The sequence below is a fragment of the Rhinichthys klamathensis genome, unplaced genomic scaffold (genome assembly GCF_029890125.1).
Source record: "Rhinichthys klamathensis goyatoka isolate OS25496 unplaced genomic scaffold, OSU_Roscu_1.1 h1tg000054l_1, whole genome shotgun sequence".
NCBI lineage: Eukaryota > Metazoa > Chordata > Actinopteri > Cypriniformes > Leuciscidae > Rhinichthys > Rhinichthys klamathensis.
Window position 1 is genome coordinate 2,834,624 of NW_026606599.1, and position 24,958 is coordinate 2,859,581.

The 24,958-nt window shown below is 40.7% G+C and overlaps 4 protein-coding genes across 4 annotated transcripts; 1 reads left to right on the forward strand and 3 right to left on the reverse strand.

Moving 5' to 3' along the window:
• Positions 1–10: 10 nt before the first annotated feature.
• LOC130083239 (Fc receptor-like protein 3) lies at positions 11–10,647 on the forward strand. The gene is made up of 10 exons (XM_056248295.1): positions 11–344; positions 687–893; positions 3,152–3,253; positions 3,929–4,207; positions 4,306–4,590; positions 4,666–4,944; positions 5,033–5,296; positions 5,435–5,701; positions 6,787–6,897; positions 10,589–10,647. The coding sequence occupies exons 1-10, from the start codon at positions 26–28 to the stop codon at positions 10,645–10,647; spliced, it is 2,172 nt and encodes a 723-aa protein (XP_056104270.1). The 5' UTR covers positions 11–25.
• A 761-nt stretch (positions 10,648–11,408) lies between these two features.
• LOC130083354 (histone H2A-like) lies at positions 11,409–14,538 on the reverse strand. Its single transcript, XM_056248367.1, has 2 exons — positions 14,155–14,538; positions 11,409–11,791 (listed from the first exon to the last, which is right to left on the reverse strand). The coding sequence occupies exons 1-2, from the start codon at positions 14,524–14,526 to the stop codon at positions 11,462–11,464; spliced, it is 702 nt and encodes a 233-aa protein (XP_056104342.1). The 5' UTR covers positions 14,527–14,538; the 3' UTR covers positions 11,409–11,461.
• On the reverse strand, positions 13,054–13,450 carry LOC130083352 (histone H4). The gene has a single exon (XM_056248365.1). The coding sequence runs from the start codon at positions 13,442–13,444 to the stop codon at positions 13,133–13,135; it is 312 nt and encodes a 103-aa protein (XP_056104340.1). The 5' UTR covers positions 13,445–13,450; the 3' UTR covers positions 13,054–13,132.
• Positions 14,539–15,105: 567 nt separating the features above from the next.
• LOC130083240 (histone H1-like) lies at positions 15,106–16,056 on the reverse strand. The gene has a single exon (XM_056248296.1). The coding sequence runs from the start codon at positions 16,054–16,056 to the stop codon at positions 15,106–15,108; it is 951 nt and encodes a 316-aa protein (XP_056104271.1).
• Positions 16,057–24,958: the final 8,902 nt, after the last annotated feature.

Genomic DNA, 24,958 nt, shown 5'->3' on the forward strand with positions numbered 1-24,958 from the left:
TTGTTTGTTTTTCAGTGAAAGAAACATGAAGTGTGTGTTTGCTCATTTCACAGAGAGACCCAAACCTGTAGTGGAGGTGAAGCCTGATGTCCGTGTGTTCAGAGGAGAGAGAGTCACTCTCACATGTGTCATACAGGAGACAGGAGACTGGAGGTACAGCTGGTATAAAGATCAAGATTACAGCAGAAGAACAGACCAGATCTATTACAGCGCAGGACAAGACCAGATCTATATAATCACATCTGTGGATCCGTCTCATGCTGGTCTGTACAGATGTAGAGGAACTCAGACTGAAACCCCACAGAACTCAGAGATCAGTGATGGAGTTGCACTGACAGTATCAGGTGAGTGTGTTCATCATTTCATCACATCACTTCACATCACAACCTGAAGACATTGATTTGAAAACCAGGTAAATTTGAGTTTAGTTTGTCTCACACTTAGTCAGATTATGTTAGTTTAGAGTTTGTAAACATCTCTATATACAGTGACAGGCTGATGAACTCTTTTCAGAGTTCATTATCTTTATTGTCCAGACATGTTAAGTTCATCCATGAGCTTCTGCTCTTCAGATTATCTGAGATGAATGAAACCGTCAGTGTAGCAAACAAGCCTTGAGACTTGATCATTTGTGCTCAGTTAGACTGTTTGAGTCTCTTAGTTTGTGTTTCTGTCTTTCTTCTCAGGTTTACCCACATCTACAGTGACTGTGACACCAGACAATCCTGTATTCACTGGAGAAACAGTCGTACTGAAGTGTGTGATAAACTCTGATCACAGTGACTGGAGATATGAGTGGTATAAAGACAGTGTAAAGTTACAGACGTCGGGTTATCGTTACACTGTAAACAGAGGCACTGTCACTATCAGAGGAGCTACTGAGTCTGATCAGGGTCAGTACTGGTGTAAAGGACAGAGAGATGGAAGACCAAACTCATCAACATCAAGCTCTACTGTTTCTCTCTCTGTGAAGGGTGAGTTCAACATAAATTTCCTCCTAAAAAGACCGATCAAATTATTATTCAACAAGAAGCAATTCCCTTGATCACATGACCTCATCACATTAAAATTTTATTCAGATTTTTTTTTTACTTTTAAATTATAGCCTAATGCATAATCCACATTTGTGTGAAATGTGAATACAAAATAACTTTTGTCACACTTACGTTCTGTTTCACTGTCTTGTTTAATTTTTAGTCTAGTTTTCTTTGTCATTGTATTTGCCTTAGTTCGAGTCAGAGTAGTTGTCATGGTTTATCATTAGTTATCACCTGTTCCCTGTTCTGCTGATTACGCTCCTCTGTGTATTTAAGCCTTCTGTTTTCTTAGTTCATGGTCTTGAAAAGATTACTGCAACACTCTACACCAGGGGTCGGCAACCTTTTTGATATGAAGTGCCCTTTTCAAAAAATTGTGTTTATTAGTGTGCCATGTCAACATTATGTTTAATTATGACATCACATCAAAATGTAATATCCAGGGAATCTGTCCTTTTATTCCATAGCAACATAACATGTATTTCTCATAATCAGGACATTGTAATTATCTGGAGTATGATGCAAAGCTGCCATCTTTATGAAAACATCCACATCTGAGTTGAAATCATTAACCTTACCAACATTACACCAAACTTGTTCATCATCTTAAACTTCACTCAGTTATAATGGCAGTAAAGGTCAAAACAGGAGAATTAAGAGTAACAAACAGAAATATGAGAACTATAAAATAATGTTGCCATGCTTATGAAACATCAAAATCTGAGTTGAAATCATTAATCTTGTTAGCTATACACTTAATACTTGTATTTTTTTTACAGATGTATATATATGCACAGTTCCCATTTAACATACTGCTTGCAATGATATTCCCTCATTTAAAAAAAAGGTTGCAATGGTAGCACAAAGGGAGAATTAAGTGTAACAAACTCTATGCTGTAATGAAAACATCCACGTCTGAGAGGAAAAAAGAGACGGGTACAGAAGCCTTGTATGCAAAGTCATATGTGCTACATTAAACAAATGCCTACCAGTCAATGTGATCCCTGGCCCTGTTTTTCTTTGCTGAGCTCCATAATCTGGGGTCGTACTTCGTCACTTTAAGTTGCACACAAGCTTCGGAGTGGTCAGTTGTCAAACGACTGCGGGAGGGGCTGAGCACGCTCTTCAGAATATCTGCTCACAGAGATATGTTGGTCCGAAGACTGTCAGCAAAGCCAATGCAATGTTCCTGAGACAGCAAAACTTCTCTGGTACAGATATCCAGCAGGTGAAGATGCAAGTCCCGTGATCATGCCTTGCGACGGTTTCCAGCTGTTTCTGTAGCTCTGCAAACTTTGTCACCCACAGTGTTGAACTCTTCAGCTCAATCAGCTGCATTTCCACGTCTTGTATATCCAGCCAGTCCATCAGAGATAAATCCAGTTTATTTCCATCAAAGCTATCGGGTTTAATCAAGAATGAGAACATGGGTCCATACTTCTGAAATTCCCGAAATCGTGCTGTAAACTCGGACTCAAGCCCGCTGATGTATTTGCATATTTCAGCGGTGTTGATGCTGTGCTCCCTTAAGTGTCTGAAGTAGCGGAAAGTGGAGGTGGCAATGTCGCTTGAAAAAGTTGTCAGCTTTCCAACAAAAGCAGCCCATGTTTCGTACATGTCCAAAACTGTTTACCTTGCAAGTGGAGATTAAGTCGTTGAGGTGTCCCGTAATGTCCGTGAGATACATAAGTTTCACAACCCACTCCTCGCCCTGCAGTTCGGGATAGTCTTGGCCTTTTTCAGCCAGGAAGGCCTTTATAGCATCAAAGCAGCCGACAAACCTCTCCAAAACTTCCCGCAGCTTAGCCACCTGACTCCTGTGTGGAGAGGGATATCTTTGTATGCGCCGTTCATTTCCTCGAGCAGAGACATGAACTGTCTGTGTTAGAGAATTTGACATTTTGGGAAAAAGATTTTCTTGGTGTATTATGCAGTGAAGTTTCATGATGGGGTGAACAACTTGTTCCTCGATTAATGTGACTGTTCCCGCTGTTTCCCGACCATGGCGAGGGCACCATCTGTTGTCACTGCAAAAATCTTGCTTGTGTCAATCTCTCGCTCCTTGAAATGCTCCAGAAAAACTCTGGCTATGTCCTCACCTTTTGTTGTTTCAGGCATTGGCTTTAAGCAACAGAGTTCCTCTTGTAGAGTCACATCACCGTATCTTGCCATGACTGCCAAACGTGGAATGTCATTTACATCCACACTCTCATCAAGTGCAACGCTGAATACCCCATGGCTTCTTTCAAACCATCTGTCTGCTGCGCTCTTACGTTTTCTGCCATTTCTGCAATGCGTCGTTCAACACTTCTAATTTAAAATTAAAGTGCGCCAAATTTTGAATTTTGTTATAAAATAGACAGAATTTGAAAGCTAAGACTTTCAGGTAAATAACAGTTTTGATTCATTCATGAAATTCATTAAATGAAACATTCATGAAACCTAACAAGTGACGTGCGGTCTCTGTTCAACTTTATCTTCATACATAAATAAATGCATAAGCTAGCCTATATGCTTGTCCTGTACGTTCAGAAATAACAATGAAAATGTGAACAAAAACAGAGCCTATTAAATGGCTTATTATCGTTAAAATGTGAAAATTACAATGACAGGTAATAATAGACTGATGAAATTTGTATAACCCTATCCATCTAAATGATGGACAATGCGGAAGTCTAACGCAACGTCTGCGTTCTAGTGGGAATCGCTTTATGGTTCCTGCTGTTAATTTAATGTTATTTCATCATCTTTCTGTTTCCCATCCATATTTCAGCACTTATTCTCTTCGGTATGAACTGTTGCAGACAAATACTCAATGATTTGTGTAACACAAGTGAAGTGTGGAACACCTTCTGACTCTCGAGGTCGAATCTGTTGTTGTTCTCCTGCAGATCTACAGTCGAAGCCTGAACTCACATCAGATCCTGCAGGAGCTGCACTGACTGGAAACACAGTGACTTTGACCTGTCGCATGGATCCGTCCACTGGAGACTGGGACTCTTACTGGTACAAACACACACTGAACCATGAGACAGAGAAGAAGAAAACACACTCCTACAGCCTGAAGATTGATTCAGTGTCTGATGGAGGCCAGTACTGGTGTAGAGCTGGAAGAGGGAAACCAGTCTATCACACACAATACAGTGATGCACTGTGGGTAAATGTTACAGGTGAGAGAGACTGTAGTGTGTGATGCAACAAATACAGATCAGAGACAATATCTACACAACTTCTGAAACTATAAATCCAATAATCTGTGTTTGTACAGAGAGTCCTAAAGCTGTGGTGACGGTACGACCTGATGAACGAGTGTTTAGAGGAGAAACAGTCACTCTCAGATGTGATATAAAGTGGGCAGGAGACACTGAGTGGACATACAGATGGGAAATAGAGGGAACCAACAACCAATATAAAAACACTGTCAGCCGAACCTCAACACAAGAGTTGAACATCAGCAGTGTTGATCTCTTTCACAGCGGTAAATACACCTGTACAGGACAGATACACACTCACAGCTCTCAGCGCAGTGATGCTGTTACACTGACTGTATCAGGTGAGTTTGTGTGTGTTGTGATCAGCTTCTCCATCAGTTTCTCTACGGCTCTGTAACTCATGATGTTTTGTTCAGCTGAAGCTCAGGCATCACTGCGAGTGTCTCCACAGCCGTGGCTGACTGAAGGAGAATCAGTGACTCTGATCTGTGAGGTTTCAGGCTCCTCTACAGGCTGGACGTTCAGCTGGTTCAGAGATCATGATCATCTGTCAGACAGCAGCAGAGGAGCTGGAGGATCTTACACTCTCAGTCCTGCTGCTCTACAGCACACAGGAGTTTATACGTGCAGAGCAGAGAGAGGACGACCAGCCTATTACACACACAACAGCAGCTCACACACACTGTGGATCACTGGTGAGGGTTTATGCTTGTGCTCATCCGCATCTGTGTTTCACTGCAGTCTCTGTGCTGTCAGTTCTGATGGAGATTTTCCTCTTTTCAGGAGTTTCTGCTTCAGTGTCTCTGGTCATCAATCCCAGCAGAAGTCAACACTTCTCCTCTGACTCTCTCTCTCTGAGCTGTGAGGATCAGAGTAACTCTGCTGGATGGACAGTGAGAAGATACACAGACAAACACACACAAACTTGTGCAAAACAAACAGGATCTCGATGTGTAATCGACTCTCTCAGCACATCTGACACTGGAGTGTACTGGTGTGAGTCTGAATCTGGAGAGAAACGCCGTCCTCGAAACATCACTGTACATGGTGAGTCCAATCACTCTTACAACATAATAATGTTTATAATCAATATATGTTTTCTTATGAGATCAGGTAAGACTACACAGGACTATTATTCTAACTACATTATTTACAGTATTAAACACACATATCTTGTGTTTGTAGCCGGTGAGGTGATTCTGGAGAGTTCTGTTGATCCTGTGATTGAGGGAGAGACTCTGACTCTACACTGTTTACATCGATCTACAAACTCCCCGATCCTCAGCGCTGATTTCTATAAAGACGGATCACTGATCCAGAATCAGACGACAGGAGAGATGAGCATCACTACTGTCTCAAAGTCACATGAGGGTTTCTACTCCTGTAAAACAGAGAGAGGACAGTCTCTCCACAGCTGGATCTCACTCACGGGAGTCTATAATTGTGAGATTATTTTATTTTATTCATGAGCATCTGATGAGATACGCCACACTATTAATATATATGAGTCTCTGTCTCTTATTTCTGCTGGAGGACAATCAGTTATTGTCAAATACAAAGTTCTGTCATGAAACTCTAGATGGCGCTGGTGGAGAGGTCTTTAACTCAAGTATTCTGCAATCACATCATTCTCTATAGGGCAGAGCTGATTGGTTCCTGCTGTATCAGTAGCCAATGAGCTCGTGCACTTTCAGAAACCCTCCACCTTCCCCAGCTCCACCTGTATAGATCTGCTACGGGTAATTCATATATTTTGTACAGCAGCGTAGAAGATCTATTCCTTCAAGACCAAACATATCAACACTGTTATATCCATTACCATGCCAAACACTCAGAGAGTTCATGACAGAACTGTTTATTGTTTCACATAACTCACATGAACAAAAGTAGAACTATACAATCACATGCAAAATATGCTGAAATATAGTGAAATCAACACCTTATAAACAACATCCCACAATTCAATGAAATCAAGAGTGTTTTAGCTACAGCATTATAATCAAATCAGATTAATAGAGATCAAAGTCTGACTTTTTATAAATTAATAATTAGTTTTTCATTTGAAAGCAGTAAGGAAAGATTCTTATTTTCATATGCGTTCAGTGTCAAACATACAGTTTTGGTCTGAAGAGGGGAAAAAACAAATGAATAACTTATATACTATTATGTTATCATTTACTCACCCTCATATCAGTCAATACATGTATGATCTTTCTTTCTTTCTTCAGTGGAACATAAATGAAAGTATTTGGATGTTGTTGTTGTTGTTTTTTCATTCAATGAAAGTAAATGTTCCTTCAAAATATATTTTATCCACACAATAAAGAAATTTAAACAGTTCTGAAAAACATGAAAGTCAGTAAATTTGGCAGAATATATATTTATTTCAACAAACTATTCCTTTAATACAGAGCTAGGGAAATTGTGGAATAATGAGACAGAGGAAAATATTTCAAAGCTTTCATATTCAATATTCTGAAAGTCCATCATAGATCTTTAATGTTGCTCAATAATGTTCTTGTGTTTCTGTTTTTCAGTGTCACGTTCAGGTCAGATTTCTGTCTTCAAAATCCTCAGTTTTCTTCTGGCAGCTTCTCCGTATCTGCTTGCGACAGTCGTGCTGCTTTTCAAATGTTACAGAGCGAGAGGTAAAGCTTCTGTCTGATATCTCTCTCTCTCTCTCTCTCTCTCTCTCTCTCTCTCTCTCTCTCTCTCTCTCTCTCTCGTGCTGGTCATATAATTAGAATATTATCAAAAAGTTGATTTATTTCAGTAATTCCATTCAAAAAGTGAAACTTGGATAATATATTCATTCATTACACACAGAATGATACATTTCAAATGTTTATTTAATTTAAAGGGGACCTATTATGCAAAATTCACTTTTGTATGGTGTTTGGACATAAATGTGTGTTGGCAGTGTGTGTACACAACCACCCTACAGTGATAAAAATCCACTCACTCCTTTTTTTTAAATCCCCATAAATCGTAAGCAGTGTCTCCCAACGACCTGTTTTCAGAATACGGCTTTAGTGACGTCACTAAAGCCACAGGCCCCGCCCACGAGTGTTGACAGACATTGCCGTTTTAACTTAGACCCGCCCTGATCGAGTTCACAGCAAGTTGTACACATCCGCCATTGCTGCACTAATGAGAATGTCTCTCAAGCGTTGAAGGTGTTGTGGCTGGATGCATTCATAGGGATCAGGGGATCCGACTCCTCCCCGTGGATTTCATGTACTGCAAGGAGAACCATCTCCCAAATAGTGATGATTTAAACATGCTGTAAATTATCTGTGGGGTATTTTGAGCTAAAACTTCACATACACACTCTGGGGACATCAGAGACTTATTTTACATCTTTTGAAAAGGGGCATAATAAGTCCCCTTTAAATGTGATGATTAAAACTGACAACTAATAAAAATCCCAAATTCAGTATCTCCGGAAATTAGAATATTACTTAAGACCAATACAAAAAAAGGATTTTTAGAAATGTTGGCCAACTGAAAAGTATGAACATGAAAAGTATAACCATGTACAGCACTCAATACTTAGTTGGGGCTCATTTTGCCTGAATTACTGCAGCAATGCGGCGTGGCATGGAGTCGATCAGTCTGTGGCACTGCACAGGTGTTATGAGAGCCCAGGTTGCTCTGGTAGTGGCCTTCAGCTCTTCTGCATTGTTGGGTTTGGCGTATGACATCTTCCTCTTCACAATACCCCATAGATTTTCTACAGGGTTTAGGTCAGGCGAGTTTGCTGGCCAATTAAGAACAGGGATCTCTTGGTAGTCCATCGATATCGATGATGACGATCCTTTACACAACTTTATTTGTGGGCTCGTATGTGGCTATAGAGTCCAATCCTTGAACGGCACAGCCGTTCACAGTAGGGACATGGGAACTGTCCTAGTTCAGTACTTGCAGATTCAACCAACTTCCTCCTATCTCGGGCCTCAGTGATGTGCACGCGGCGTCTCACCTCGAATGCGCCTTGTGCCTGCCTTGAGAGAGTACACCAGCCAGACCTGTCTTGTGCACGGAGCTCTAGATCTTTTGGGGCGATTCCAGCAAGATTCAAATAGGACTTCACACAGTCTTTGAACCTTTTACGTGGTCTGCCACGCTTTTGTTTGCCTGAGGAGAGCTCACCATATAGAAGCTGTTTTGGCAATCTACTGTCGGCCATACGAATGACGTGCCCTGTCCATCGAAGCTGAGATTTTAAGATCATGCCTTCGATGCTGGTTGTATTGGCTCTGTCCAGGACCTCAAGGTTCATTTTGCGGTCATGCCAGCTAATGCAGAGAAGTGACCTCGTATGTGGAATTGTTCCAGCTGTTTCAAATGTCTTCTGTACAAGGTCCATGTTTCACATCCATACAAAAGGCCAGTAAGAACAATAGCCTTGTACAGTTTTACTTTTGTGGTTAGTCTGATGTTATGCTGGTTCAGTACCCGGTTTTTCAAGCGGCCAAGAGCTTGACTTGCTTTGCATATGGTCCTTAAACCAGGTACTGGTAGCTTTGGCACTGTGTGCAGGTGGAAAATGAAATCTGCATCTCCATAAAGTTGGTCAGCAGCAGGAAGCATGAAGTGCTCTAAAATTCCCTGGTAGACGGCTGCGTTCAGTTGACCTTGGACCGCAGATGACATGGCACCCCAAACCATCACTGACTGTGGAAATCAGAGTCTGGAGGAAGAGAGCAGAGGCACAGAATCCACGTTGCTTGAATGTCAGTGTAAAGTTTCCAAATGAAATGCAAAATTTACTTTCATCAGAGAACTCAGCAGCAGTCCAGTGCTTTTGGTCTTTAGCCCAGACGAGACGCTTCTGACGCGGTGTCTTGTTCAGGAGTGGCTTGACACCAGGAATGCGACAGCTGAAACCCATGTCTTGCATACGTCTGTGCGTGGCGGTTCTTGAAGCACTGACTCCAGCTGCAGTCCACTCTTTGTGAATCTCCCCCACATTTTGGATTGGGTTTTATTAGTGATGTGACGTTCGGCACCGAGGCTTCGAAGCTTGTATCAAAAAAACGAAACATCTCACATGAACCAATGTACCGGAGCTTGATTCGTTTTGCCATAACCATGTGATCAGTGACGTCCGAAGCTTCGTTTCGACACACAACCACGTGACTGCTTCATATTCTGATTCAAAAATAGTGCAAACCCCTTGCGCAGGTTTCGAGTGTCATGCGCTTCGGTTGTGAAAAGAGGCCGTTCAGAAGTCTGGCAGCATTTTCATGTCGTATCAAGTCCCATGTGAGAGAATATTCTCAAAGGCAGGGGAAGTAGTAAATAAAAAAAGAAATAGACTTAGCCCTCACACTGTTGAACAAGTCCTGTTCCTTAGTAAAAAATCTTTAATTTCTTCAATTACACAACTCCCCAGTTCACAAGCACTACCCAGCCTTTCACCATTCCACAATAGCTTTCTTTTATTTTGATTATATACAGTATGCCTAAATGAGCCTTGCCTATGAACTCATATGTTTAGGACTACGGCTAAAGTTTTAAGGCTACATATTTTCAACAAAGCAGAGTTAATTTGTCCCATGTATTAATTCTTTCATAAATTAATTCATAGACTCATTTGTAAACACCAACACTGATGATTTTTATTGCTTTGTGGTTTTCATAGCACAAAGTGATTTATAACATAAAACAATAAATAAAAAAATTGGGAAAGGTAGCTTTTCCACCTTTTGACCACAATATGTCGTTAGTGTGCACCGTGTTGAAAAGCTTCGAGTAATGAACCAATTTACGATACACTTGAGGGGAAAGCCTCAGTGCTTCACAAAGCTTCATTTCACCATCACTAGGTTTTATTTCACAATCCTCTCCAGGGTGCAGTTCTACCACATCTTCTCCTTCCCTTCGCCTCTCTATTAAAGAGCCCTCCTTGTGCAAGATGTCAATGGTCGTCTTTTGGACAGCTGTCAAGTCAGCAGTCTTCCCCATGATTGTGTAGCCTACAGAACTAGACTGAGAGACCATTTAAAGGCCTTTGCAGGTGTTTTGAGTTAATTAGCTGATTAGAGTGTGACACCAGGTGTCTTCAATATTGAACCTTTTCACAATATTCTAATTTTCTGAGATACTGATTTGGGGGTTTTCATTAGTTGTCAGTTATAATCATAAAAATTAAAGGAATAAACACGTGAAATATATCAGTCTGTGTGTATGAATGAATATAATATCCAAATTTCACTTTTTGAATGGAATTACTGAAATAAATCAACTTTTTGATGATATTCAAATGATATGACCAGCACTTGTATATATATATATATATATATATATTCCCTCAATCATTTTTGTGTATTTCAGTTTCTTCTTCTGAAGACCAAAGTCAGTACGCCGTAACAGAGGAAGATCCTTCAATCTGATATTAAAGAGTTAATTCTGTCCACATGTTTGAATGTTCTGTCAGCATTTATTTGTCCTTTAACATGGTTTGAAAATATTGTACTTTGTTCTTCTTATAAGTTTTATATTTGGCATAAGCTTGTGTTGTTAATCTGTTCTTCGATAGTGAAAGCTTGACAATGAGACTGTTGCTTGTTCTAGTTCGCTTGTTTGAGCAATTATTAATCATACATAATATAGTTTTATTCTGTATAAATGAATAACTGGTGAAATAAATGTTTATTAAAGGTGTTTTTCTTGTTTTTTTCTCATTTGTAATCCATAGTCTAGTTAAAAAACAAATGTCTTAATGTTTGTCAATTGAATAATAAATCTTTATATAGTGTCTGTAATTAAATCATTTGAAAGCATTTCATCATTCAAATTCTTTGTTGACAGTTTCCCTTTAAAGAGTTAAAAAATACAACAAAAAATGGCATCAGTTTATAACAGACTCAAATACTCAGAAAGAGTTGAAACTACAACAATTGCCTCTGATCAGACTATAATTAAATTACTTTGTTAAATTTAATAATTTTAATATTTAATGATATATTTTTTTTAATAAGCTTGACTAAGAGACTAAAAGAGAATCATTGAATAAAACTATAGTAAATATAATGATTTACAAATTACATTTGCTGCAGATCAAAGCCAATAATATAACAGGTTTTTAATAATCAGAACGGATAAAACTTTTGCTTTTGTATGACAAGACAGTTTACGATAGCTCTAATCACGGATAATATGTGTGGCTCTTAAAAGAGCCTTTGTGTTGTGTTGAGCGGACTCGCTCTACTTTGAGCTGGTGTATTTGGTCACAGCCTTTGTGCCCTCAGACACGGCGTGTTTGGCCAGCTCTCCGGGCAGCAGCAGACGCACGGCGGTCTGGATCTCTCTCGATGTGATGGTGGAGCGCTTGTTGTAGTGAGCGAGACGAGACGCTTCACCGGCGATGCGCTCGAAGATGTCGTTGACGAAAGAGTTCATGATCCCCATCGCCTTGGAGGAGATCCCGGTGTCGGGATGAACCTGCTTCAGGACTTTGTACACGTAGATCGCGTAGCTCTCCTTCCTGGACTTTCTGCGCTTCTTTCCGCCCTTGCCGGTGGTTTTAGTGACGGCCTTCTTCGAGCCCTTCTTGGGTGCAGACTTCGCTGGTTCAGGCATGATTTCGTTCAGAGAAACTCAAAGAACAACTTCGCTGAATCACTGCGGGCGGGTTTTATTCACTGCTCTATGCTAATTTCAAAAGGGAAGAAAAGGCTCTGTGATTGGTAGGCTTCCTGGACCAAACCATAGAACGATTTCATTGGTCACATAAAACATTCTTTGAATTGTAGGCGATCCAATCAGAAGCTTTGAAATGTTAATCACGCCCATCGACAACTGCCATCCCCCACATCCAGCTCCATTTCTTTGTTTAATTTTCCCGCATTTTTCCGGAATTAAGTGGATAATTGTAAATAATGTTCATAGTTCTTTCATATGCAGAGGATTCTATATAATTTTAACTTTTATTTAAAGCAGAAATAGCACATTGTATTATGAATATACGGTTATTACATTTTTACAGTTAAAACTTTTATTTGTATCTTTAATTTTTATTTGCTTTAGAAATAATTTAACCCTCTATGCATGGTATGGTGTTGCCTCCAGGCAACATGGTCTATTTTATTTTATTTTTTATGGTAGAAATCAAATACCAATCAATGAAAGTGCAGAGAAAAGTGGTCACATGACCCATACAGTCAATTTCTTTAAATTCGAATTATCTAAATATTAATTTGGTAACGCACTCATATGATTAGTACTTAACATAGTATATCTACACATTTTCTATATCACCTAAAAAAAGGTATAAAACACAACTGTCAGTTGATGTGTGAGGATGAGGAGTCATACTGTGATGAGGAAGATGAGGTTATAGTGACAGTGAATCCAGCAGGGAGAGAGTGAAGATGGATATGAATATGATAACTTGATTTGATAGTTTGGTAATACTTGTGTTCCACTGTGGTACAATGTTATGTTGCCTGAAAGCAACAGCTGGATATGAAATGTTACTTTTTACAACACATGAAATGTGTAATAAATTAAAAACTAGATAAATGTGTTTGTTAGTGTCTGGTAAAAGAAATAGATGTCTTCAATAGATTTGATTTTCTTCTATATGGAAATGTCAAATGTTTCAATTTGTCCGTTGCAGTACAAGCTTTTTGAGGCAACAAACTTTTAAAAATACATGAAAAAGTTCATTAATATTGTAGTCAATTTGAAGCAGGAAAAATACTTTTTTCTCGTGGATATCATATTACGCTCCATAAGGCACCGTTTTAGACTAAACAAATAATTAATTTACTACATTACAATACTACCGATTTCACCATCTAGAAAGTTGTTCTTTGTGTGTAAATGTGTGTGGCTCTTAAAAGAGCCGTTGGGTTTTTCTTCTTCGTGAGTCTCTTAACCGCCGAACCCGTACAGGGTGCGTCCCTGTCGCTTCAGCGCGTACACAACATCCATGGCGGTGACGGTCTTTCTCTTGGCGTGTTCAGTGTAAGTCACAGCATCACGGATGACGTTCTCCAGAAACACCTTCAACACACCGCGCGTCTCTTCATAGATCAGCCCAGAAATACGCTTGACGCCGCCACGTCGAGCAAGACGACGAATAGCGGGTTTAGTGATTCCCTGGATATTATCGCGAAGAACCTTTCGGTGACGCTTAGCGCCTCCTTTCCCAAGTCCTTTACCGCCTTTTCCTCTTCCTGACATGACTAGACAAACTCCTGCACTCAAATCAACTTAGACGAACCCAGGGAAGAGGAGTTTATAGTCAGCTAGCGGACCTAGTTGAAACCACATTCATGGGCGGTTCTAGGAAACGTCACCAGTTACCAAGTCGAGGTCGGTTTTATGCTTGATACTAGTGAAAATGAATAGGATGTAAGGAATATTGATAACTGCATAATATATACAATAAAATATCTAAATGTCGTAACATAACACTAAAAACCACTTAAACCATCGGTCATTTCCTTTTATATATATATTTTAGATAGCATGTTTCTGGGCTATTGACTGTTGGCCAATGGCTATTATTTGAAAACACGAAGCCAGAAAAAAGATTAACCTAGTCTTACATTTGTGTACCAGAACCCGTAATTGTTCTTTAATGTTGTACGATGTAATATATATTTAACGATGCCAAAACGGTTTATTCATAGTAGCCTATAAGGGGGGGAAATAACCGTGAATTGCCACTTGTACATAAAGCGTTACTACGACTGAAAAAGCTCAGAAAAATATATTTGTTTTAAAATATTAACACCGTAGAGGACAAAAACGTATTTTGTTTTTAAGTTGGGCCGTTAACATTACTAGTGATAGGATTTAAATAATCACTCTCTCAGGGAGAAATTGTGTGGCTCTTAAAAGAGCCTTTGGTTTGCAGAGAAGCTTCCGTCAGTTTACTTGGCCTTCGCGGGCTTCTCGGTCTTCTTGGGCAGCAGCACGGCCTGGATGTTGGGCAACACACCACCCTGAGCGATGGTCACGCCACCCAGAAGCTTGTTCAGCTCCTCGTCATTGCGCACCGCCAGCTGCAGGTGTCGAGGGATGATGCGGGTCTTCTTGTTGTCCCGAGCGGCGTTTCCAGCCAACTCCAGGATCTCAGCGGTCAGATACTCGAGCACAGCGGCCAAATACACCGGAGCTCCGGCACCGACGCGCTGGGCATAGTTGCCTTTGCGGAGAAGCCTGTGAACACGGCCGACGGGGAACTGCAATCCCGCCCTGGAAGAGCGAGTCTTGGCCTTGGCACGAGCCTTTCCCCCGGTTTTACCTCTTCCGCTCATTATGGTTTAGAATAGTTTTCGAATACAAAGTGATGAATACAGCAGTTGACGTTGTGTGAGGTGACCTATAAAGAAAACGTGCCAGTCTCCTATTGGCTGAAATCTGAAAACATTCCAAGCCAATCAGTGATCTTTATTCTAAACGCCAAACCTAACCCCCTTTCCGCTACTGACGTTCAAAGACATCACGCTGTAATTTCATTTAATGGCGCTAGTCTTCCTTTTAAAGGTTAATGGACTTTATTTTACTGGTGATGATGGCGATAATGTGTGATTAAAAGTTTACTGGTATATGTAAACATGTACGTATATTTTTGATAAGTCTGATACCTCAGACTTTATCAAAACATCGACATTCTCAATAAAGAGTTTAAATGTATTTGCATGAACATATAAATTAGGTCCATTAATTTGCTTTCACTTGTAACAAAGGAAAGCCAAAATCATCTTCATTGGGCAGTTTAAATTACGCCCTTTACTATGAATTACTGAGTGGCTCTTAAAAGAGCCGTTTTGATTAAAAACAACGAAAAAGGATATTTATTTTTGGCTACTGTATTTTTAGCTTTTGCTGCTTTCTCATAGATATACATCTATAGAAGCGTTCTTAGGAGTCGCGGGTTTCATTGTCTTCTTGGGGCTCTTCGTTATCTTTTTAGCGGCGGGTTTCTTCACCTTCTTCGGTGATTTCTTAGCGGCGGGTTTCTTCACCTTCTTCGGCGATTTCTTAGCGATGGACTTCTTCGCTGCTGCAGCTTTGGGCTTCTTTGCGGCTGCGGTTTGCTTGGCTTTAGGAGCCGCTTTCTTGGCGGGTTTTGTCTTTTTCTTGGCCACGGTCTGTTTTTTGTTGAGTTTGAAGGAGCCCGAGACGCCGGTTCCTCTAGTCCGGACCAGGATGTCATTAGTCACCAGACTCTTGATGGAGATCTTGACGCGGGAGTTGTTCTTCTCCACATCGTATCCATCGGCAGCGAGCGCTTTCTTCAGGGCGGGGAGGGACACACCGCTCCTCTCCTCAGACTCGGACACAGCCTTGACGATCAGGTCGCGGACGATTGGTCCCGTTCTTTTGCGTTTGGCTGCTGGTTTCTTCTCGGTAGCGGCGGGTTTCTCCACCTTCTTCGGCGATTTCTTAGCGATGGACTTCTTCGCTGCTGCAGTTTTGGGCTTCTTTGCGGCTGCGGTTTGCTTGGCTTTAAGAGCCGCTTTCTTGGCGGGTTTTGTCTTTTTCTTGGCCACGGTCTGTTTTTTGTTGAGTTTGAAGGAGCCCGAGACACCGGTTCCTCTAGTCCGGACCAGGATGTCATTAGTCACCAGACTCTTGATGGAGATCTTGACGCGGGAGTTGTTCTTCTCCACATCGTATCCATCGGCAGCGAGCGCTTTCTTCAGGGCGGGGAGGGACACACCGCTCCTCTCCTCAGACTCGGACACAGCCTTGACGATCAGGTCGCGGACGTTTGGTCCCGTTCTTTTGCGTTTGGCTGCTGGTTTCTTCTCGGTCGCGGATGCTGGAGCGGTTTCTGACATGATTTCTCTGTGAATCTGGACTCACACAATCTGACTGTGATCAACAATATGAGCGAGTAACCCCAGAGTCTGGATGATGGGCGGGGCGACACTTTTAGGCCGGGCGATCGCTCCGCCCATTTATAATACCGCAATCTTATTTGTGAAGACGATTCAAATCTGAGCATGCGCATTCTTTTATGAATGAATGGTAACTTACGAGTTTATGAATGATCTACGACGCTGTTTGGCCAACCATAGGCTAGTGTGTGTGTGTGTGTGTGTGTGTGTGTGTGTGTGTGTGTGTGTGTGTGTGTGTGTGTGTGTGTGTGTGTGTGTTTTGTGGAGGTTGTGGTTTATTAAAAAAAAATATATATTATAAAAAAAAAGTATAAAATTGTGACTTTCCAGTGTTATGGGCGTCTCCATCTTTGATGTTTACTTTAGTCACTGTCACTATGGTTACAGGAGATATTCAGGTTTATCATGAGAATAGAAAAGGACTTGAGCGATTGAGTTCAGTGTTGAGTTCAGTACTTGTGTTGAAGTCAGAGAGAATGGCGTGACTTACAGATTATTAGTGTTGTAGTCAAAACCACAAACTGAGACCAAGACCAGAGTGTTTTCCCAGATAACACATTTTTCCATGTGTTTTGATGATGGAAATGTTAAAATGTCCCGTTTTCCTGGTGAGTTAAACATAACTAGGAATGTATTATGCATTATGAGCACATTGAAGCTCCAACAGCTACAATAATCTTTTGCTGATAATTTCAGCCTCATGTGTGTGATATATATATATATATATATATATATATATATATATATATATATATATATATATGCCTATATTGAGAATGTTTTACAAGAAATAAGATTGTTAAGAATAAGTCTGAAAGTCTCGATTAACTTCAGCGTTCAAAATACAAATTACCTCTTGCCTTCTGATCTCTTTTTCTTTTATTTATCTGTATACAGAATTGAGATTTGCTTAGTCCTTTTTGCTCATATTTAACATCTAAACCAGTAACAGTAAAGTGACAGAGACTGTTCCAGAAAGCAGGTTTAACTTACCGTCCCATAAACCCTGAACTCTAAACCTTTCTTACTCATGGTTATGGGCTCCAGAAAGGCCGCTGTGAGTAAGTTCAGTCACTCAGAGCTCATGGTGAACAACACAAACACATTCTCAATCTCAACAGATCCTCAAATCCTGGAGTCTCCGGCTGTGTCTCATGTCGAAGGCTGAATCCTCCGGAGGACACATTTATCTGCCACAAACGTCATGAGGCTCTTCATCTCAGTTAACTGACCATTACATTCCCATGAATGTAGTGTTTATTGATTAAACACTCTGAACAAATAAATGTTTGAACTGGCGTGTAGCCTCTTTATTCTCAGAACATTCCACTTCAACACGAGCTTAGCTCCCTGTATCTTCTTCTTCTTCTTTCTGTTTTATGGCCGTTCACTCCATTGGAGTATTACCGCCACCTACTGTATACCTTGCACCCATGAGTAATGGATCTGATTAATAAAAAAAAAAAAAAAAAAAATATATATATATATATATATATATATATATATATATATATATATATATATATATATATATATATTAACATCCCAGAGTATCAGAGCCCGAGCTTCAGCTGACGCTGCGTGTTCAGCTCCTCCAGCTTCCACACTAAGCTCCTCAACCTCCAGGATGACCAGAGTTGCTCTTCCTCCTCAGGCTCTAGATCCTGTGATCTAGCCCTGTAAGCTCTAAAAAAGTTATCACGTCCTTAAACCTCTGTCTATCACTCAAACCCTTACCTAATAGGTCCATGACACTCACTGGCCTGTTCTTTATATTACTAAAAAGACCCCTACGCTGTTCTTCATATTTACTACACTTAAAAAACACATGTTCTACTGTTTCAATAACACCACATTCATCACACATACCATTTCCATGCTTTCCCATTAATGCCAGTGTTGATTTTAACCCTGTATGACCCATCCTTAGTCTAGAAATCATTAACTCTTCCTTCCTATGTCTTCCATAGCACGATTCTTTGTTCCCTACTGATTTTACAATACTATAATACCACCTACCTGTACTGCTACTTTCCCATCTTTGTTGCCATATTCTTATTATTTCTCTATTAATTATTGATCGAACTTCATTTCTTCCTAAAGGTATCTTAATATCTACCAAGTTTTTCCTTAACGCTTCTTTTGCTAATTTATCTGCTGTTTCATTTCCTAATATCCCAATATGTGCCGGCACCCAACAAAAGTATACAATTATACCCTCTATGTTCAGCCTATATAATAATGTATACATTTCTACTATCAGGTCTTCTCTATCAGTTTTTGTTGACAATATACTTTTAAGTGCTGATGCAGAATCTGAGCAAATTACAGTCGCCATCATATTCGGCTTAGTCTGCTCTAACCACTGCAATCCTACTATTATAGCAGTTAGTTCTGTTGAATATACAGACATTTTGTCACTCAACCTTAAACTTATTTTCGTCTCAAATTTTGGAATATGTACTCCTACTCCCACTTTTTGTTCGACTGGGTCTTTAGATCCATCTGTATAGATCTGTATACAAGAATAAAAATGTTCTCTCATAAAACCATTGATTTCATAGCTATTAGTATATCTTCCTTCTGCTTTCTCCCGATCCTCCAGCAGTCTCATTTCAAGATTAGGTTCAGGAATATTCCACACTGATACCCCTTTTAATGGCATATTGGGACAAATAACTACATTTTCCAGCCCACATTCCTTAACCCATTGTTTATACTTCCATCCAAAACTATTCCCATTATTCTTCTTATATTCCCAACAGTCATTTAAAATTGCTCGTGTGCAATGACTCTTATTACAACCCTGCAAATTAACCCAGTACATCATTGTAAGCTTTTCCCTTCTTAACTCTAGTGGCAACTCCCCCATTTCAACCCTGATGGCAGCTCCCTGTATCACTTCCTTGTGCCTCTTTTACCTTCTTGGGTATCTGTTAACTGTATGTTTGGTTCTACTGCCATCTAGAGGACAATCATAGGAAACACACCTAATCACCACATCCCCTTTCCTTTAGGAAGAAAAATATAAACTGAAATGCATTTAACAATGGAAATAATATAACACAATTATCCATTTGACACTAAACTGAAATTTCAAAACAACATATTTGTGTGGCACATTTCAAATGTAACTGGACAGAGTTATTTACAAATTAAGTCGATCAGGTTTCTTTATTATACGTGATGATCTTCTTATTATAAGAGATTCATTTGTTTCTGCAGAATGACCATTGTCCAGGGGAATGGCAGAAGATGAAAAAGACTGCCTGCTTGATGGTGTTACATCTTCAGGTGAGACCAGAACTTCTCCTTTAGTGTCACTCAGGGTTTGGCTCGTTTCTTGCGTCTTAAGAAGACTTCTGCGATTTCTCCTAAGCACTTGTCCATTCTCTGTTCTGACAACATATGATCTTGGATTCACTTCTTCCAAAACAACCGCAGTTGGTATCTTCCACTCTCACAATGTCATTTTTCGATAACACTTTCAGCATTTTAGTTTGTTTGTCATAGTTCATTTTTTGTCTCTTTTGAAGATCCTTCCGTTTCTGTCTTATTGCTGCACTGTTCAACGTTTCTCGTTTTGTGTCAATCCTGCAGGGAAGAGTCGTTCTTATCTTGCGATTCATTAAGAGCTCTGCAGGAGATGCACCATGTTCCAGAGGAGTTGCTCGATAGCTCATAAGAGCTAGATATGGATCTGACTTTCCTTCAGATGCTTTCTTCAACAATTGCTTTACAACGTGCACTCCTTTTTCTGCCTTCCCATTAGATTGAGCATGATGGGGACTTGAAGTCACGTGTCTGAAATCATAGTGAGCAGCAAAGTCCTGAAATTTCTTTGAATTATAACATGGGCCATTGTCACTCACCACAACCAGAGGAATGCCATGCCTGGCAAAAAATTGACTTCATCTGCTGTATCACACATGCACTTGAGGAGTTAGACAGCAGGGCTATTTCTGGAAAACTAGAAAAGTAATCCACTACCAGCAAGTACTCTTTACCATGGAAATGAAACAGATCGGTACCTACTTTCTGCCAAGGATGCTGAGGTAAGTCTGTTGTGATCATTGGTTCTCTTGCTTGCTTGTTTTGATGTTTCAGACAAACTTCACATGTACTGACCATTTTTTCAATGTCAGAATTTATTCCAGGCCAATAGACTGAATCCCTGGATCTCCTTTTGCATTTCTCCATTCCAAGATGTCCCTCGTGTATCCTGGAAAGCATCTCTTTTCTCAGCACTTGTGGAACAACTATTCTGTCCCGTCTCAGAAGAATGCCATCTGCTACACTGAGCTCAGCTCTAACATTGTAGAAATGCGGGCAGGAACTTTTGACCCAGATATTGTTCAGATTTTGAATTACAGCCTGGAGAACTGGATCTTTTGCTGTCTCCTCAGCTATTTGCTTGAGCTTCTGATCAGTCACTGGAAGAGATTCAACAACAAGATTCACATGTGTGTTCACATCATCTTCCGTGGAACTCGCATCTGAGGATTTGGATGTTAATGGTGCACGGGACAGTGCATCATCAAGCACTATGTATTTCCCTGGTGTGTAGACTAATTCAAAGTCATACCGTTGCAGTCTCATCATTAGACGCTGAATGCGTGGAGACATCTGATTCAGATTTTTTCTGATGATCGCAATTAAAGGCTTGTGGTCCGTCTCTGCTGTGAACGATGATAAGCCATAGACATAGTCATGAAATTTCTCAAATCCAAAGACGAGTCCGAGACATTCCTTTTTGATCTGAGCATATCTGCACTCAGATTGTGTCATCGTCCTAGAGGCATAAGCAATCGGTTTCCAGCCGTCAACATCTGCTTGGAGCAAGACTACACCTAGACCATCCTTTAACGCATCTGTGGAGATTTTGATACTCTTAGAGGAATCAAAGTAGGTGAGAACTGGTGCTTTTGTCAATGTTGACTTGAGCATTTTCCATTCTTGCTCATGCTTACTTGTCCACTTGAACTCATTTTTATGATTCAACAGCTCTCTGAGGGTCGCAGTTTTTGCGGAGAGGTTTGGAATGAATTTGCCAATGAAATTTACCATTCCCATTATCCTCAGCACAGCTTTTTTGTCCACTGGACTCGGCATGTCCAGAATTGCCTGAATTTTGCTTTTGTCAGGTTCAAAACCACATCCAGACAACTTGTCACCTAGAAATGTCATTTCAGTGACACCAAACAGACATTTAGCTCTGTTTAAGTAAAGTCACCTTTATTTATATAGCGCTTTTTACAATACAGATTGTATCAAAGCGCTTCACAGTGATAACATGAAAACAATATAACAAAGTTTGTTTCTAAAAGAAAATTGCGTCATCATCCACCTTAAGTAAGGCAGATCAATAATATTATTGAATATTAAAGGAGCTGTATGTAAGATTGTGGCCAAAACTAGTCCTGCAATCACTGTCGAATTACTGTAGAGTGGTGTATCCCCTCCCCCTCCTCCCTGATTCGAGGTTGCCAGATCGGCTGCAGGATCCAGCAGGAACGTGACGAGCTGCAGCTGCGGTAACTAGAGCAGAGCTGGCAACCCGGATGCCACAACACTACTGACTTCGTGATTGGTAGATAGGTGGAGGGTGGAGCATCAGACCAAAACACAACATGACAACATCAACATCAGTTGAGGGCTGCAACTTCACTTTTTAAATGACAATATCCTGGCCAGACTACTGTTGTCAGTGATATAAGTATTTGAAATGTACATGATTTCTTAATGTCTAGTGACATTTCGGGGCCATTTTATGATTAATTGAAATAAATTTCTTACATACAGCTCCTTTAAATGTCCCCAACTAAGCAAGCCAAAAGCCAAGGCAACAGTGGCAAGGAACCAAAACTCCATCAGGTGACAGAATGGAGAAAAAAACCTTGGGAGAAACCAGACTCAGTCGGAGGGCCAGTTCTCCTCTGGCCAACGAAGGAACAGTGAATGATTCGGGCAGCATTACAAGTCAGATTGGATCGGAACATTTAGAGTATTTTTTGGAAGTCCAAGTAATCACGCCGGTCTTAAGACGAGTTGTTGAGGATCAGTGCCGTCCACCATAGAGAGTCCATATCGTCCGCGTTGAGTCGTCAATTCACAGGCTTTGTGATTGGAGCATCTGAAGTCTCCGTGAGAGGCTGGATACAAACTGGAGCTGACGAACGCCATTTTCTCGGGACTCGCGTCCTGAGATAACAGCAGAAAAGCAAAGGGAAAATAATTAGCGTAGCTGTTGTTCATAATGATGATTTCCATAACACAGGCGTAAATGATAAAGCATGAAGACAGTGACTCTTGCGTCCCAAAATCACCCCCCCTCCGTCCCCCACTCAACTCAGCCCAGCTTACTGACCTCTACGTCCCTCCTGCTGCTGAGACCTAACCACAATCTCACAATCTCTCCGCAACCCAGCCATACGCGCCAACCCGTTGACTAAGGCTGTCGAGCCCCACTGGTGCGTGAATAGGCAGTTTCAGTGGCAACGGTTCCGTATGGCATACTACCTACCGCAACACAATATCTGCCCAACCACCCGTCATTCACGCAATATACACAGGAACGTAATGACTGCAAATACTATGCAACCTATACAGATATGGATGTTTAACTTGAGTCCATATTTCTGAACTCTTTGAAGTAGCTGGAAAAGTCTCTGATTGTGTTCCTGCAAAGTGGATCCCCAAACCACTATGTCATCAACATATGCACGGACTCCCTCCAGTCCTTCTATGATATGCTCCATGGCACGATGAAATATTTCTGAGGCTGAAATTATGCTAAAGGGAAGACGAAGAAATGAATACCGTCCAAATGGTGTATTGAACGTGCAGTACTTAGTACTGTCTTCATGGAGCTTCAATTGCCAGAATCCCTGTGAAGCGTCCAACTTGCTGAAATACTGTGCACCAGTCATTTCACTCGTGATCTCCTCACGTTTGGGAATCTGGTAGTGCTCCCTTTTTATGCTTGCATTCAAGTCTCGAGGATCCATGCATGCATACTCTCAGATCACCATTTTTCTTTTTTACACAGACCATCGAGTTCACCCAGTCTGTGGGTTCCTCCACTTTCTTAATCACTCCTAGCTGTCATCTTATCAACCTCGTTTTTCAGTTTCTCTTTCAGTGGCGCGGAAACCCTTCTCGGAGCGTGAACTACAGGGTGAGCATCCTCTTTGAGCTGAATTTTGTAAATAAATGGTAGAGCTCCCAGTCCCTTGAAAACATCATCAAATCTGCGAACCATGTCATCTGTATTTTCCTGCTGTGTTGCTGTTACACCATGACTATTGATGCAGTACACTCTCTTAACCAGTCCTAATTCCTCGCAGGCTTTGTCACCAAGGAGAGACTGAAGATTATCTGGAACTACCACAAAGAGCAGGTGATGAGTTTTGTTTTTCACACATACTCTGAGTCTGCACACACCTTGAGTCTTTATGTCCTGTCCATTGTAGGTTTTGAGCGACACAGTGTTTCTTTTTATCTGGGGCTTGATTTTCATTTCATTTATGTCACTTATGCTTATGAGATTGGCCTTTGCTCCTGTATCAAGTTTAAGCGGCACAATGGTTCCATTGACTTGTAGTGACACGATCCATTTGTCTTCAGATACACAGTTCATATCAGAGTAATTTTTTTTCATTTTCTTTGTGTTTTTCCTGAATACTTTCAGTGTCATCATTGATCATGCCCACAAAGAAAGTGTCTGACAATTCGGTGTCATCCACAACATGCACAAATGTTTATTGCTTTGTTTTATTCTTTGAAAAGCACTGCTTAGCGAAGTGGTTCATGCCTTTGCATTTTGCACATTGCTTTCCATATGCTGGGCATTGTTTAGGCTGATGCTTTGAGCCACATCTTTTACAGCAGAATGAATCTGTGCATGTCTTAGGTACAACTTTTTGACTCCGCCTTTTCATTTTATGAGTAACAGCGCCAACTACTGGACAGTCAGCACCTGTGGAGCCTTTATCGGTGAAAGTTCTAGAATGCAACAGAGCAAGCTCACTCGCATGACAAATCTTGACAGCACCTTCTAAACAGCTCCGTTTCTCTGAGTAGTCTTTCTCTTATTTTCTTGTCATCAATGCCAAAAACAATTTGATCTCTGATCATTGATTCAGCCAAGACTCCGAAGTTGCATGTTTTTGACTTTAGCTTCAAATCAGTCAAGAATGTGTCAAAACTTTCTCCCTGAGATTGAATGCGTGAGCGAAACACATACCTTTCATAGGTTTCTTTTTTTTTGGGTGAGCAGTGCTCGTCAAATTTCTTTATGACCTCATCATATTTTTCTCTGTCCGCAGCGACCGCGAACGTAAAAGTATTGTATACTTCAATCGCCTGAGGTCCAGCAACTGTCAAGAGCAGCGCTATTTTCCGTGAATCCGACTCACCATCCAGACCAACAGCTTGCATGTATAGCGCGAATTGCTGCTTGAATGTCCGCCAGCTGCTATCAACACTCCCGGTGAGTTTCAGAGATTCCGGTGGTTTAACAGAATCCATCTCAGTTGTATCACAGGACAGTTCACTCCTGGTACCATGTAGTGTTTATTGATTAAACACTCTGAACAAATAAATGTTTGAACTGGCGTGTAGCCTCTTTATTCTCAGAACATTCCACTTCAACACGAGCTTAGCTCCCTGTATCACTTCCTTGTGCCTCTTTTACCTTCTTGGGTATCTGTTAACTGTATGTTTGGTTCTACTGCCATCTAGAGGACAATCATAAGAAACACACCTAATCACCACAATGAAGAAACTACAACAATTTACACTTCACTAGGAATAACGCTCAGTTTTATAATGGTGACTGTCC